The sequence below is a fragment of the Bos grunniens genome, chromosome 17 (genome assembly GCF_055505025.1).
Source record: "Bos grunniens cultivar Pamir isolate PY7600 chromosome 17, Bosgru_T2T1.0, whole genome shotgun sequence".
In the NCBI taxonomy this organism is placed as follows: Eukaryota; Metazoa; Chordata; class Mammalia; order Artiodactyla; family Bovidae; genus Bos; species Bos grunniens.
This window is the reverse complement of record NC_141181.1, coordinates 4,145,083-4,162,147: the sequence shown is the minus strand read 5'-3', so window position 1 is coordinate 4,162,147 and position 17,065 is coordinate 4,145,083. Positions and strand designations below refer to the sequence as shown.

Below are 17,065 nucleotides of genomic sequence, written 5' to 3'. Positions count from 1 at the left end.
TTTTTTAAATTTATTAAGTACAATTGATTTATAGTGTTGAGTTAATTTCTGCTGCACAGCAAAGTGATTCATTTATACATATGTGTCCATTCTTTTTCACATTCTTTTCCATTATGATTTATCACAGAATACTGAATATAGTTCCCTGTGCTACACAGTAGGAAGTTGTTGTTTATCCTTTCTATATATAATAGTCTGCATCTGCTAATCCCAAACTCCCAATCCAACAGTCACCTGGCCCCCCTCCGCACTGGCAACTCCAAGTCTGTTCTGTCTGGGAGTCTTTCTGTTTCATAGATCAGTTCATTTGTGGCATATTTTAGATTCCACGTATAAGTGATATCAGGATATTTGTCTTTCTGATTTACTTCACTCAGTAGGATAATCTAGGTCACCTATGTTGCTGCAACGTGTTGCCCGTGTTTTGGCAATAGACGTGTTTCCTTTTTACTTCATTCAAGTGTAATGTCGTCAAGTGTTGCAGATGTCTGGTGTGATGTATAGTGGTGACTATTTAGTAAATGACCAGTAATTTAAAATGAATTAATTTGAGGGAGTTAAACGTGGTAATACCATTCTTAGGTTAATTTGTTCTGACTTCTCAGTTCTGTTCATTTTTTCTCTCTTGTTGGATTGGTTCATTTGTTCAGCAGATATTTATTAGTGCCTCTTATGTGTCAGATGGTGCCCAAGTGCTGCAAAGATAGTAGGGAACAAAACATAAAATCCTCTGTGTTCATGGAGAGGAAGAAAGACAGTAGACAAATGAGTCTATGATGTGATTTCAGGTGTTGAAAAGGGCTGGGATGGAAGCGAAAACAGTATGGCCATGGAAAGAGTGTGTGTGTTTACGTGTAAACAGGTGGCCCCGAAGAAGAGAGGGGTGCGCTCCCTCAGTCACCCGTGCGTGGGCTGAGTGTGCAGCAGCCCCAGCGGACCCCGCGCGGCTCTGGCCCATTGTATGGACAGCAGCACCCGGTGCTAACGGAAGGGCTCAGTGGTACCAAAGCTGCCGCGGGGTAACAAGAACAGAGACCAGAAAAGACCGTGTCCTTAAACCATAGATTTAATGACTCTACTTCTTTGAAGATGTTCAACCGATAAGACGGCATTTGTTATAACTCAATAAAATTGTATGTGAGAAGCACTTTGCAGACCTCTGAAACCCATCCCAGGTGAGATCACTGTAAGCCAAGCTCGGGATGGGATGTCCACGGTGGGTGGTACCAGAAGTGCCACAAGCCCAGATGAGACAGTGGTTGTAACCGGAAGGATGCAAGGCCTCTGTGTTTATTCCACTGCTCAGCTTCTGCTTAAATTCTTTCCACACAGACCCAGTGCCAGCTTTTATTCAGTCCTCTGAATTCTTGGGATCTCTAAAAATTAAAAGAGTGTTAGAAAATATTTCCACATGCAGTACATCGCTTCTGGGGTAAGCGTGCCATGTTATTCCAGCCCTAGTGAATAGGTAATGCCTTGGACGATCCCGATGACCACGGGTTGCCAGGCCACCAGGTAACGAAGCCAGTCCAGGATCTGTCCGTATAGAAAGTGTGTGCGCTCCCAGCTGAATCTCAGTTAAGGAGGTTGCACTACATCTAGCCACATAGCAGAAATAGTCACTGTTATTTATACTACATCTGATTTCTAAAAGTAAAACGGTCTACAATAAAATCCCCAAATACAATCCCAAAGAAGAATAAAAGGTAAGGGTCACATACTGAAAGAAAGAGGAAGCGGGGGATGATGAACGTGGAAAACGAAGGACGATGAAAACTACCGTTGAGCGAGCAAAAACAGCTCTGGGCTATTCTGCCCTCGTTCATCAGAGGGAACTCACTGCATGTTAAAAAGGAAGGCATTAGTTCACTGATAATACATATCCTATCCTGGTCCCTTGGCTAGACTGTGCTGAGGGAACTTCATACGTAGTATCTCTATTAGCCGTGTTATACACGGAAAGGCAGACTTTTCATACGTATCGTTTATCTTACACTGAATCTCAATGAGGAGTGCATGTGTTTCTTTAGCTGCCTTGGAAGAATGATGCTTGTTGTTAGATGCTCCATTCAGAAACACAGTTCTGTATTTCACAGAAAAAAAAGTACATGTAATATTCAAAAGTTTATTCTCTCAAGACCGTTTCGTTCTCTCAAAGAAATCAATTGTCTTTTATTATTTAAATGATCGTTAAGGTGACATTTATGACCACATTATCACCCATTTTATGACAAAGACGCATATACTGAGGTTTCACAAGTGAGTTACTAGTCGAAAGCTGTTCTGGCTCAGCCTAGTGAGGAGAGAATGTGCATGACGGCCTTCTGCCGGGGCTGGGGCTGTTCTTGGCCAGGTTCTGAGACAAAAGCCAGCTGGGAGGGAGCTGAGTGGGTTCTCTGTGCCGGGGTGTGGCTCTGAGACCCAGGGCCCACCTGCGCTGCCGCCCCTGCGGCTCTACTGACAAGTCCTTCCTTACCTGCAGCTCTCAGCCACGGCGGCGCTTCTGCAGATAGCCACTGGTGAACCTGCACAGTGAGGGTTGGTGAAGAGTCAAGGGAGCAGGGATGGGGGATCTCCTTTAGCACTGTGAAAGTCGGGTGACTGGAACTTAGAAGGAATACGGTAAGTCCCCTGCGTATGAGTGAGTTCCGTTCAGAGAGTGCTTTCATAAGTCCAACAAAGTTATCTAGGTACCCAACTAACATCATCATCTACATACTGTACTTTTCACACAAATAACACATAAAAATCAAGCAAACAAAAAATGACACATTTTTAATCTTATGAAAAGTACAGTAGTACAGTACAGTGGCTGAACAGACACACGAGCTAACTTACATGATTGGACATGCAAAGGCACATTCCCATCCCTGAAAGTTCATGGCTTGGAGGTGCATACGTAGGGGACTGACTGTCGGAAGGCTGCTGCTGAGGAGCTAAGAGGGAGTTCCTGGCAGGCTGTGGCCATCCCCTCAGGGCTCTTCCACTTAAGGGGGATGCGTTTTAGATCTGTTTACCCCCCTGGAAGAGACACTGTGGTCTTGGGCGGGTGGGGTGGAGGGCCAAGGCTTGTAGTCAGCGCTGGAGAGGGACACTCCCTTCCTGTGACCTTAATGAGATGTGAGTTTATTTGGTCGGGGGTCCCTGCTGTCCATAAAAATCCTGTTGTTGCCATTCACTGACCAAATCTGTAGTAGGTCTTCAGTCCTTTCAATATTATTATTACTTAGGTTAGCCTAAGAAAAGATGAGATACAGCAAGGAATTAAAGAAGCCAAAACTCAGGGGGAAAAACCCTACTAATTCTGGAAATAATACAATTTTGTACACCTTAAAAATACTTTTCTATAGTTCACAGTTGGGGCTTTTAAATTTTCTATTCTATTTCCCTCCGCATCCACTCATCTTATCCACCCGTTATTTATCATCTGTCTCTCTGCCTATCTATCATCCATTTATCTGCCTACCTACTTATCTTATCCGCCTACCTACTTATCTTATCCTTCCATACATTCATATTATCCATATTTGCAATGTCCCATCACATTTTCACTAAAGCCCTTATAGTGGAATAAGTGGAATACAAAGAGTAGAATATATCTTTTTTGGCATTTAACTTAGCTAGAATAGTAACGCAGACATGGGCAAGAAAAGGGACAAGTCACTTTGAAATAGGTAGTTAGGGAAAACGGTGTTTTCTGCCGTACCTGTAGTGATGATAAAGAAAGTTTAGATTAGAGAATGTGTTGCCAGAAAATAATATTTCATAACTTCATAAAAAGGATACGGGTTATTGATCATCCTCTTCAAATCGACCTTCTCTTTGCAGTAAGGGCACGTCTGCTTTTTACCAACAATACACCAACCTCGGATGCAGAATTCATGAAAGCTTAGGGATCTTGTTAGGGAAGATACTGAAAGGCAAGGTCTACTTCATGACGATGTGATGGAAGTGATCCCGCCTGTTGGGTGGAGTGGTGGAGGCAGAAATGGCTCTCGGTCATGACTTGGTTGTGTCTATTGCTTTCCTAGAGCCTCTGCAGGACAGTGGAGCCACCAAGGACAGTGAGCTTGAAGTCAAAGCCTATGACCTTGAGGAGTTTACTGATCTTCTTAGCCTTACATGTTCTGACCTCAGATTCTGTGATTAAATTAGACAAAGAATGTGGATGTGCTTTTTTACAGGATGTCTTATGCAAACATATCCTCACTTTTTGTGCATATCTCTGCATTTATCATAGCATCTCCCCATTTAGCTTTTTGCGCACCTACCCACTACCATCTATGTAATGAGATTCAGTTCAGTTCAGTTCAGTTCAGTCGCTCAGTCATGTCTGACTCTTTGTGACCCCATGAATTGCAGCAAGTTCAAATTATTTGTGGTCAAATATTTGTACAGATATTTCTATTAGCTTCATAAGTTTTTTCTCAAGTTTTTATTACTGATAAGGAGCCAGTTATTTTGAAATAGAATATATAGAATCTAGGCACTTACAGATTCATTTGTATACAATCCCTTTTGATGCTTTGTCCCCAAAATTGACAATGAACCGTATGTTTTCCCTCAGCACCAGGGACTGAGTCTTACAGAGCCTGAGTCAAGTCACTCTGGGTCATGACTTTTTGTGTACTTACATATCTCTCCTGGGCAATGTGCTACCTGTGGGACAGTGACTCATTCATCTCTGTGCTCAGCACCTTAAGCAGTGCCTTAGTGCCTGTTTGGGGGCTTCCCAGGTGGGACTAATGGCAAAGAATCCACCTGCCAATGCAGGAGATGCAAAACTCAAGTTGGATCCCTGGGACAGGAGGATCCCCTGGACGGGGTAATGTCAGCCCCCTCCAGTGTTCTTACCTGGAGAACTCCATGGACAGAGGAGCCTGGTGGGCTATACTCCATGGGGCCTCAGACAGTTGGACATGGACATGACTGAGCGACTAAGCACACACACACACACACACACACACACACACACACACACACGCCTATTCATTGAATGAATATTTGAATGAATCATTCAAAACCAATTACTATTGCAAACTTATTTTCCTTGGGTTCCACAGCTTATAGATTTGAGTAAGATCATTAACTGGGGCTTTTCTGGTGGCTCTGTGGTGAAGAATCTGCCTGCCAATGTAGGAGATGCAGGTTCAATCCCCGGGTTGGGACGATCCTCTGGAGAAGGAAATGGCAACCCACTCCAGTATTCTTGCCTGGACAGAGGAGCCTGGTGGGCTACAGTCCATGGGGTCACAAAAAGAGTTGGCTATGACTTAATGACTAAACAACAAACACAATGATTAACTATGAGATTCATCGTGTTGATTTCTTTCTATAGTCACTGACCCCAGGTGGCTTTCCCTGATCTGCTACAGAACCCATGTAGACGTTCCCTCACTAACGGAGGGCGTGGAGGTGGAGACAATCAAGGCCACGCAGATGATTCCTCGGTATTAGATTGGTGTGCGACCAAGAGTCCCCATTCTTTTATGTTCTTGGAACTGGGGTCACTTTTGCATGTTTGGGTTAACATAAAGTGTATTATAACAAAGATACTAAGTCAAAACCTGTACAGTTCTTCATTCAAAAGAGCTGGTGTATAGCCCCATACCCTCCAGATAGGTATGGCATTCAGGGCTCATTGAGCAAGCATTGAGATGTTCATCTCCTCTTTAATATCCCCTTTTATCTTCAAAATCTCATATGCAAAGCCTTCACCCCAGCAGAATTTCTGCAGAGCAAGACTCAGATTCCCACCCCTTGTTAATATGATTCATGTTTGCCCACTCCTTGCTAATATGACTCATGCTAAAATGGGCCATTAATAATACTCCCTGCAAAGCAAATTTAAAGGTGACTACATTTTCGATTACATATGCACACATGTACAACAATCCCTAAGGGCTTTTAAAGATGGAGAGAGAAAATATTTCCACTTGCAAATGGCAGAAGGGGCTCTGTTCCAACATTTGAAAACTAAATCATATTTAAAACTAGGACCAGACTTGGAAAATTTCTACTAAGAATGATAGGTTTTTGGGAAATGTATCACACTGAAAAACCACATAGAATCCCACATGGGATATCTTTGTGTTTCTTACCTTAAAATGTTAAGACTTAAATGTTGGAGTAAAGGCTCCTATTACAGTTCAGATGCATTTGGTCCAGTTTTTTACTCTCAGGATTGAATAAATGGAATCTGTCCAGATTAAACAGAATCAAATCATGAGTGCTGCATGTCTATGGTGTTACTGACTGAGTTTGGTGGGCTTCAGAAGCAAGAGGCAGATGGTTTGATCACCTTATAATGCCAGAGCTTTGAACTGACTGAGTGCCCAGCAATATTATAAAATTGATATTGTACTATCAAATAAAGATAAATGATGCCTTCTTTTCCCTGTATGAAGAGAAGAATTAAAATACTGATTGTTGGTCAATGCAAACACCACTGTGGCATCCAGAGTTACGTGCTCAGGCGGTGCAGCCTCGGCCCAGGGCTCTTGATGCCAGCATCTCTCAGCACATGGAGCCCTTCCTCACTGTTGCTGGAGTCCCAGAGGGTGCTGGTTTCCAGGGCCAGGCTGGTCTGGCCCCCAAAGATCCCTTCTCCTGTGGATAGTGATTTGGGGCACAACCCATAGGCCAGGGAATCAAATGGTCCAACTGTAATTTAAGGTGTCCTCTTTTCAAGACCAAAGCTGATACTTGGCTTTCCCCATCACCACTGTGGACACAAGCAGGTTCCTGAGAATTATTTCCAGGTAAAACACGCCACCATTAATACCGTAGATGTGTAGCACTCATGATTTGATTCTGTTTAATCTGGACAGATTCCATTTATTCAATCCTTAGAGTAAAAAAACTGGACATTGTCATTCTTGTTCTTGTGAGATTCAGACAAGGGCTCCGCCAGGCAAGTCCTGAGCTCTGCCCTGCAGCTGAAACTGCACTCTGTTCTTCACTCCCCACCCTCTCTCCCCTGGTCCTCACTGGCTACCTGTGTGCTTAAGGCTTCACCGGCTCTCCCAGCCAGCCTCTGCTCAGATGCTGCAGCCCTCCTGTTCGTGTGGCCTGAAGACTCCTTTTAAAAAAGCAATTACTGGGGGAGGAGGAGGGTGGGGAGGAGGAGGGAAAGAGGTTTACCGCCTGCTAACTAAGAGCAGTTCATTATTCATCAGGGATCAGAGAGAGTCTCAATAAGAAAATGGACAGGAGCATAAAGGCTTGGGGTTTGGTGAAGGGAGCTAAGCAAGGCAGAAGGAAGTGGGGAGAAGGAGGAGACAAAGGAGGAGGAGGGTAATGGGACAGTCTTCCCTGATTTTCCATCTCCCGGCTTGAGGAAGGCCAAATGGCCTCCCGTGAAAAAGGATACACATGCTTGCATGAAAGCTGGTAGGTGTTTTCAATGAGCCCTTCCTCATCAAGTTCCACAATGATCTTCTGCCCACACACGGCGCAGATGTCGTCCGACAGACTCCTGGTGGGCATCCCACTGCCGCTGTAGAACTGTTGGGGGACAGGCCCAGAGCACACATCATTCTGTGAACACAGGGAAGCCACTGGCAGCTGGAAGACATAGAGGCTTCACCGTTTCTCTGCTGCTTTAGAACTTGAAACGTGTTTTCCCATAGAACAATGCTACTGTGGGGTGAAGGTTTCCCAGGCAAAACCCCACTGAGCCCCAAAGCACATCGCTAATTGTAACCACCTAACTTCTCCACTGAGGAATCCTTTAAGAGGAACAGTTTTATCGAGGGCTATAGTTCAGAATGACATGGGAAGCTTTTTAAATTCACCCAGAACCTGACCCTTCTCCTTATTCTCCTGAGACTCTGATTCCCAGATCTCAAGTAATCCCAGACATCTATGTATCTTTTAATTAACTTTAATATAATTAAAATTTTAATCAATTTAAATAAAATCCCATCTGACTATAGGGAGTATGAAGACTAATCCCATTAGAAAGCAGCGCATTTAGAATTCTAACTTGGGACATTGCATCTCCCCAGGGCTGTGGATGAGGAGCGATTCCTAACATTGGCAGCACATTAGAATGTCTAAGAAGCTTTTTTAAAAATAAAAGATTTATTTTATAATTGTTTTAGATACAAAAGATACAAAGATAGAATAGAGTTTCCACACCAAGTTTCCCCTGTGATTAACATTTTACATTTAGGGTGGTACATTTGTTACAATTAATGAACCAACACTGATGCATTATTATGAAATCAAGTCTATACTTTGTTCAGATTGCTTGGTTTTTCTCAAATGTCCTTATTTTGTTCTAGAATCCCATCCAGGATACCATTAATTGTCTTATCTCTTTAGGCTTCTCTCTTTTTTTAATTTTTTAGGCTTCTCTTGGCTTTGGCAGTTTCTCAGACTTTTTTTCCCTATGATTGACAGTTTGGGGGTGGGGGCGGTGCTTATAGAATGTCCTTCACTTGGATTTTAGCTAATGTTTTTTTCTCTTGATTATGCTGAGCTTATGAGTTTTAGGGAAGAAGAGAACAGAGGTGAAATGCCACCCTTACCACATCGTGTCAAGGGTGCGTGCAGTCCACATGATCCATCGTTGCTGATGTTGACCTTGATTACTGAGTTTGAGGTAGTGTTTGTCAAGTTTCTCCACTCTACAACTACCTTTTACTTCTTTTACTTCTTTCTACACTGTACTCTTTGGAAGGAAATCACCATCACCACGAGCACTTCACACTTAGGGAGTAGGGAGTTAGGAGTTATGGTCCACATCTGTATCAGTCAGAGTTCTCCAGGGAAATGGAACAGAGGATATGCATGCATGTGGGTCGGGGGAGAGTGGGCAGAGAGGGAGAAAGGGGGAAGGGAGAGAGAGACTCATTTTAAAGACCTGAGGCTGGCAAGTCTGGAACCTGGAGGGCAGGCTAACAGGCCGAACTCTGGAAAGAGTTTTCAGACTTGAGGCAGAACTCCTTCTCTGAGAAACTTCAGTTTTTGCCCTTAACGTCTTTGACTGATTAGCTTAAAGACCCATCTATATTTTCAAGGGTATTTGCTTTCCCTTAAAGTTAATTACAGCTACAAAATACATTCAAAGCAACATGTAGACTCATCTTTGGTCAAACAACTGGATACGAGAGCCTAATCAAGTTGACACATAAAAGTTAACCATGCAACCTCTTAAAGGTGGAATATCTCCATAAATTATGTGGAATTTGTCTGAATAGATTTGTCTGTTCTCATTTATTTATATATCTATCTATTCAATCATTCACTTATTTCACTGTGGACTCATGGATATTTATTCTAAACTTCGAGTTATAACCCAATACTATTTACTACGAATACTACTGCTACTGTGTTGCTCAAATTGTTTCAGCCTTGGCTTCTGTGTCTCTTTGACATAGCCTCATCATTGTGGGTTTTTTCTTGTGTGGGCTTTTTTTGAGAGCCTCCTTACTTTCTGGCCCTACAAAATACTCTAGGTTCATATTGTATGTTCCCTGCCAAGACCCAGAATCAGACGTTCTCCCAAGGAACACTGTTTCCTTTTATTATAGACTGGTATTAGAAAACAAGATCGGAGCACTTTGTGTGCTCACTGCTACTAAGCTGTCATTGCTTCCAGGGCTTCTTAGTTGACAAAGCAAGGAAATATATCTGTATACTCTAACCCATGTGTATACACATATCTATAAAATATTTCTCTATATATCATCTACATTAAGATACTTATAATCTATGTTATATGTATCTTCCCTGGTGGCTCAGACGGTAAAGCATCTGCCTGCAATGCGGGAGACCTGGGTACGATTCCTGGGTCGGGAAGATCCCCTGGAGAAGGAAATGGCAATCCACTCCAGCACTCTTGCCTGGAAAATCCCATGGACGGAGGAGCCTGACAGTCCATGGGGTCGCAAAGAGTTGGACATGACCGAGCGACTTCACTTTTAAACTTTCACTTTCAATCTATGTTAAGCTAAACACCAGTTCAGACTGATGTCTCTGATCCATTCACAGATCATTCTAGCCTTCTCTCCTTGCGTGTATATAGCCTTCTGAGAGCAAGAAACATAGCTTCCATGACCAGTCTTCCATTCATTTGGAGTCCAGTTCCAGAATACATGCGCAGTGGTATCAGGGTATCCCCATAGCCCTGAGGGGAACTTACTTAATGGAGTGCAGTGCTTACATACAGTTCCTTTTGCTTTTAATCTTAGATCTCCACTCATTTCAAAGAGACTTAGGTCAGCACTTCCCCTGTCCCCCCGACTTCAGAGAGGTTATTTTACACATTTGTAATACAGTTGAATTCTCTTGTCACAGTCCGCATTCTATCCTGGCATTTCCTGACATCCTACATGACTTGTTTTAGATTTGCACACTTAAGGTTTAACCTTTCTGCTATAAAGTACTGTTGATTTTGACAGATGCATAGTGTCATGCATTCACCGTTAGAGTATCATACAGAATAATTTCACCACTCTAACAAATTCCCTGTGCTTCACACATTCAGCCCTGCTCCCTCCCTAAGCCTCTTGGCAACCACTGGTCTCTTTAGCATCTCCACAGTTGTACCTTTTCCAAATTGTCATATAAGTGGAATCATAGAGTACAGACTGGCTTCTTTCACTTAGCACTATATATTTACGACTCATCCAACTTTCTGCATGGCTTAATAGCTTATTCCTTTTCCTAGGGAGCTTTTAAAACAAAGCAGATGCATTGGCTCCACTCCCAGAGTCTGACTTAATTAGTGTGGGGCTCAGGCACTGGTGTGGTGCTTCCTCTTTACCTCTGTCACAAGCACATGAATAAGTGCATGTACAGACGTGCACACACACACACCATCAGTTGAAGTCACTGGTGGTTGTGCCAATGGCTTGAGACAGTACTTGGTGGTTGGAACGAGGATGGCAGGAGATGACAAGACGTCATAGACTGGTGGGATGGAATCAGGTGAGGAATCTCTGTAAAGCTGGGGTTTAAAGACTTTGTTCTTTTGCTAGGTTAAGTCTTTTCTTCCTGGTCCACTGGAGAACAGAGGAAATTCAACTCTTCCTCTCCTGTCCACAAGCAGGCACAAGAGGCTTTGGAAATTTGTAGAAGGGGGATGGCTCTGGTTTCTGTTGGAGGCACTGGGAGTGAAAATGCTCCCTTCTGTGCTTGCCTTAGACCTCACTAGAAAGGCAGCTGTCTTAGAGATGACACAAGGCTGGCCATTCCAGCATTCCACCACAGAAGTTGGACTCCAGGCTCTAGAGAAAGAGTAAGATGGAGTCTACAGAGATGGGGAAGGGGAGGTGGGGGATGAAACAAAGGCCTTATCGACTAGGTCCTGACCGGTAAGTGGAGGGGAGAACACAGTCCAGAAGGCCAGTCTTTCCTCGCTGCTCACAGCGGTTTCTCCATTTCATACCTGGATGTGTGCCAAGAGACTGGTAGAGGACAGAGATGTGGAATTTCTGAAACCACTGGTCACACCCGGAACCTTTGGGATGTAAGTTTTTAAGAGATGCGCGTGTGTTAGACCACAGATGGTTACTCCTAATATCTGCATCTGGAATCCATCTTTCCAGAAAGTGTGTCCATTCTGAGTTTTAATTTTAAGAGCGTTAAAAAAACTATTAGTGATTTTTTTAATTCCAGGGGACAATACACAGTCAGAACACATTTAGCACACATTTTATCTCTTCTATTTCTTCAAATGCTGTATAATAACTGATCTTTATGATGATTATTACCCTGAGGTACTTATTGATTCTGAAGTGCTTTATGTGCATCAAATATGACTTTTATTTGCATCGGCAGATAAAGGGTTTTTGTTATTGCTGAATTTTTACTAATTCTTTATTTTTATTTTTTAGATTAATTTTTACTAAACCTTTAAATGTTGGCAATTGGAGTATGCTAGATATGGTTACTTCCAGATAATTTGACACCCGGAGAATCCAAGGAGCAGTTGGGCTGATAGAACCAAAAAACACCTATTTCTTAAAATGGTCACAAATGTGTAAGATGAGACCATTTTTCTACATACCAAAAATGATTTCAAAGAATGAAAGCAACGCTTACCCCTAGAGTAGAAGCCATGTAGTCCGAACAGATCTCTGCGAAGTCTCTCCCCATTACTCCATAGTAGAGGCCATAGAACAAGGACACGATGCCAAAATCCATGGAATCTCTAGCTTTGATTCTATTGAAAACAACAGCCAAGGGAAGTAAGAATGGGCATCTTGTGGTGGTGGTGGAGGGGGGGTTGGTCTCGGGAAAGACTGCAGCTTGGAAAGTATTTCTTGCCATGGTATCTAAGAGAACCTTGAGTGTATTTTCCTTCATTTATTTGTTTAGTGTTTCTTTTTTTTAAGTGAATTTAAAATTCTCTCCATTCCTTTATGTTTTACCACTCAAGGCTAAGTGGACGAAATAATTCTTGAAAGAGTGTTTAACGTCTTCTTTGGACTGCAGTGCTGAGACAAGCCAACTCTAACCAGAGGTTCTCAAGCTTGGCTGTCGGTGGGAAAACCTGGGCAGCTTGTAAAAAACCTCCATCTGCAGGCTGCACCCTGGGCCAATTACATTAGCTCTCTGGAGGTGGAGCCCATGCAGCAATATTTTTGGAGGCTCTCCAGACAAGGATGATTGCAGTGGGGAGCTAACATGAAGAACCTCTTTAATAGTCCAATGGTTCTCAGCCCTAACTGTATGTTAGGATTACCTGGGGGAGATTTTAAGTATATACTAATACACTATCTTCTAGGGCTCTAATTTAAGTGGCTTGGGGTGGGGTCTGGACAGTAGCTAGGGCTGAGAAGTTTGATTCCTGTGATCAAACTTAGATTTTACAGAATGCTTTCAAATACTTAATCTTACCTAAAAATATTGGAGATAGACATCATTAGCCATACTTTGGTTTGAAAAATGGGGACTTAGGAAAAATGATTGCTTAACCTGACAACTGGTACAGGGATTAAGCTCACATTTTGATGTCATTTGTTACTATGCCATAGTGCCATGTATTAATAAAAAAATTTTATTTTGCAAGTTGGATATTTCAAATACACTAGGATTCTCTACAACAACTCCTATTTCTTTTTTTTTTAATTTATTTTTAATTGGAGGATAATTGCTTTACAATGTTGTGTTGGTTTCTGTCATATAACAAACGTGAATCAGCCCCTTCCCCACCCCCGCCCACTGCCTTCTTTTTCTAAAGGTCAAGGTTTCTTTAAAAAGTGAATGATTAGCTCCTGCTGTAATATCTGGATCTTAATGATCACGCTTTCGATTTGCTCCCTCTGCAAGAGTCACTAATACTAGCAATGGAAGTTGGGGATCTGCCTGAGGCAGGAAGGAAGTGGAGAGAGGAGAGGAGGTGGGGGTCTGTCTCTCTCTGGAACCCTCTACTGGTGGTTTCTGTGCTCTGTTAACTTGAGGAGGGAATGGTACAGCTGTGCAGACCTGGAGGGCGGAGGTCTTTTGGTGTTGTGAACTGGGCATTCCAACACAGTGGGCAGCTTCATCCTTCCAAACTGGGGCAGTGATGAAGAATGAAGATGACCTTTCCTCTATGCCCAGGGGAGCATGGATTTATAGTCTAATTGATAAAAAGTGTAGCAACAAACTTGTAGTTCCAGAGAAAAGAATCTCAATACAATTGTGTTCAACGACAATTAGTAGTGAAAAAAATAGTTCCTTCCCATCTGAGGGCTTCTCTGGTGGTTCAGCTGGTAAAGAAATCACCTGCAATGTGGGAGACCTGGGTTCCCTAACCCCTGGGTTGGGAAGGTCCCTTGGAGAAGCTACCCACTCCAGTATTCTGGCTTGGAGAATTCCATGGATAGAGGAGCCTGGCAGCCTACATACAGTCCATGGGTTTGCAAAGTCAGACACAACTGAACGATTCTCACTTCATTTCCCATCTGAAGGGTTAGGTTCTTCATACACCTCATTATAGGAGAATTCCTGGATAAGGATCTTAAAATCATACAGATAATATTTTGGGGATAACTACAGTCCCAAGTGACTTCATAAAAGTAAAAAAATATTTTACACACATTAAAATAATATAGACAGTATGCTGCAAGAATAATTCAATGTCTTTCTATAGCTTAAACAAACAATAATAGATCTGTACAGCTGTATTCTATCCCTTTCTTCCTAGGGAATGGTAGGAGTTCCCTCTCTGAAAATTGCATGAAATATTTATGAAATCAGATTGTTGTGTTGCCACAGGAAGAGCCCTTCCCCCCAGGGCTGGGTCTCCATCAAGTTTCCTTCCTTGTTTTATGACTTATGGGTAGCTAACTTCTGCCTTTCAAATTTCTAAGGTTCCAGAGATTTAGAGTAATTTTTTTTTGGTCACGTGGCCTGTGGGATCTTAGTTCACTGACCAGAGATCGAACCTGCACCCCCAGTTGGAGTCCCAACCACAGGACCACCAAGGAGGTCCCAGAGTTAGAGGAATTTTGACGTGAGACATATTCCAGGGATTTTCATTTGAGTGGTTTTCCACAGCTGGTATGTCCACCATCCACAGTGGTATGTCTCACACTTCCTTTCCAACACACAGGTTGATTACAGCTCTGCCCCTGAGAACCTCACTCACAGCACATCTCAGCAGCCATCTTCCCAGTGGAAACATGATTCTGAGTCATGGATATTATTATCCCAACTTCCTTTATTTCTCCCTAGACTTTGTTGCCCCATTACCTCTTCACTTCTCTTTCACTGTCTAAGTACTCAGTTTCCTCTTTTACTAAATGCCTCCAGCAGAAGAGATTTAGAGCAGAAACAAAATTCTAGAGCAGTGCTGTCCAATGGAAATACAGATTGGACATAATTAAAAATTTTCTTATAGCCACAAATAAAAGGTAAAAAGAAACAGATCAAATAATTTCACTAAAACATCCAGAGTACTGTCATCTCATGTAATCATAAAATGATTTTCTTATACGATCTTTGAAACTCAATGTGTATTTTAGACTTACAGCACCTCTTATTTCATATTTTACATGCTCAGTATTTACATGGGTTGGCAGCTACTGTGTTGGATAGCATAGCTTTAGGGGTTTAAAGAAGAAAGATATATAGAGGGATATGAGACTTAAGAATTTTGTAGAAGGGAACTTTTTAGCTCAATAAAAATTGCTCTAACAAATATAGGCCAACTTTTAATGACGATGTCTTTAAAGCTTATAATTTTTTAAAAACTTTGAAATCTGAGTGTTATTTTCCTTTTACTAGTGTCCCCCAGTGGCATCTATGATACCAATGATAGCCCTATAAACAGTGCGTCCCTGGAAAACTGCAGGGCCAAATGTGGCTTCCAGACACTGAGAACTTGACCAGGTTAATGCTACAAGTAAGTGCTAAGAGACATCAATATCTTAATTGGAGATACTTACCTGAAAAATAAATGGAATCCACACATTGTAAATATGATAGCCAAATAACCCACAACACCAAATGCACAGCTGAGTTTGTAGATTAGAAGAAACCATTTGTAAACCAATCTGTGGAGTGAAAAATGGGGAGACGCACCAAACGTGATATATTAGAAAATATTTTCTCTTTTTCAAACATTGTTATAAGTCAGTTTTTAGTTTCTAAAATTCTGTTCATTTTACAATACACAGAACATGAATATATCGTATCAGCTAAACTCCATGATAATCTAGAGTTTTAATATACTACCAACAAGCAATATATAGACAGTACTATCATGCAGGTGTGTTTCTATGTATATATCCGTATATAAATTCATTGTGACTTACGCCCTCATGTAAAGGTGACCTTCGGGACTGGTTATTCTACATGGGGCCCTGTCGACCTCCCTCTCTTCTTTTCTCATTTGACCCTATATTGGCTTACAGTGGCTTTGGCAGGAGTCTCTGAAGGCAAGCGAGTGATGCGAGATGTCCTCCCCGGAGCCTCTCGCTTCCCGCCCGCGCTGCCCCTGCCCTCGCGCGGCCTCACTCACGCGGCCCCCGCGCAGCCCTGGAGCAGGAGCCCTGCGCATTGTTTTCTGTGCTACGTGGACGGGCCCTGTGTCCGTCCCACACTCACCATGGTGGCTTTCAGAGCTTTCCCCCTTCCCACAGGGTCCACATGGAGAAGCGAGAGGGTGGGGATGCAGGGCAAGGATGGAGCGGATGTGGAAGGAGCCGTGGACCTGGCTGCTTCCCCTGCTGCCCGCAGTAAAAGCTCTTAGGAAAACCGCCCGAAGGGCCGCATGGCTGCTTCCTGCCTGAGAGAGCCTGGGCTGGGGCTGGGGCGCGGCTCCATTCCTGGTTCGGTACCAGGGCCCTGCCTGTCAGAACACACAGGGGCTGGAAGGAGGGGGGCTGGGGGCCCGGAGCAGCAAAGGGGGTGCTGGCACACTGCACACGAGCATAGGGCTCCCCGTTTGCCCTCAGCCCTTTCCCGCCTCCTTCTCTGGAACCCCTCTCCTGCATTTCTCCCCAAACTTCATTCAGAATCTCCCTCTGGAGACAGGGCCCCACGCTTTCGCCTCTGACCCCTGGCACCCTGTCCCCAGATCTCACCTTCCCTGGCTTCCTCCCTGTTGGAGCCATTGCCGCAAATGCTTATGTATATTATTACTGATGCAATGTTTCAGCGTTCTTTTATTTACTTATTAAAATTTTTATTGAAGTATAGTTGACATATGACTTTATATTACTTTCAGGTGTACAGCATAGTGATTTGATATTTCTATGTATTATGAAATCACCTCCACTAGGAATCTAGTTACCACCTATTACCATACAGTTATTATGATTTTACCAACTATACAGGCAGACCTAGCTTTATTACACTTTGCAAACACTGCATTATTGTTATTGAACAGAAGGTTTGTGTTAACCCTTTGTTGAGCAGGTCTGTAGGCACCACTTTTCCAACAGCATGTACTCACTTTGTGTCTCTGTGCCCCATTTTGGTAATTCTTACAAGATTTCAAACTTTTACATTATTATCATATTTGTTTTGGTGATCTGTGATCAGTGATCTTTGGTGTTACTGTTATAATTGTTTTGGGGCACCACAAACCACACACATGTAACATGGCAAACTCAACTGATAA

At 42.9% G+C, this 17,065-nt stretch overlaps 1 protein-coding gene across 4 annotated transcripts in view; it reads right to left on the bottom strand.

Moving 5' to 3' along the window:
- Window positions 1-1,050: 1,050 nt before the first annotated feature.
- RNF175 (ring finger protein 175) overlaps window positions 1,051-17,065 on the bottom strand; it is a 67,130-nt gene continuing 51,115 nt past the window's right edge. For 3 of the 4 annotated variants that reach the window (XM_086346225.1, XM_086346227.1, XM_086346228.1), the window contains 5 exons: window positions 15,387-15,494; window positions 12,055-12,175; window positions 7,373-7,506; window positions 3,787-3,888; window positions 1,051-1,567 (listed from right to left, as the gene is read on the bottom strand). In XM_086346225.1, coding sequence (XP_086202351.1) covers window positions 1,447-1,567; window positions 3,787-3,888; window positions 7,373-7,506; window positions 12,055-12,175; window positions 15,387-15,494 — 586 coding nt within the window. In that variant the 3' untranslated portion in view covers window positions 1,051-1,446. The remainder of the gene's footprint in view (window positions 1,568-3,786; window positions 3,889-7,372; window positions 7,507-12,054; window positions 12,176-15,386; window positions 15,495-17,065) is intronic. The other variant, XM_086346226.1, reaches the window with a different exon arrangement.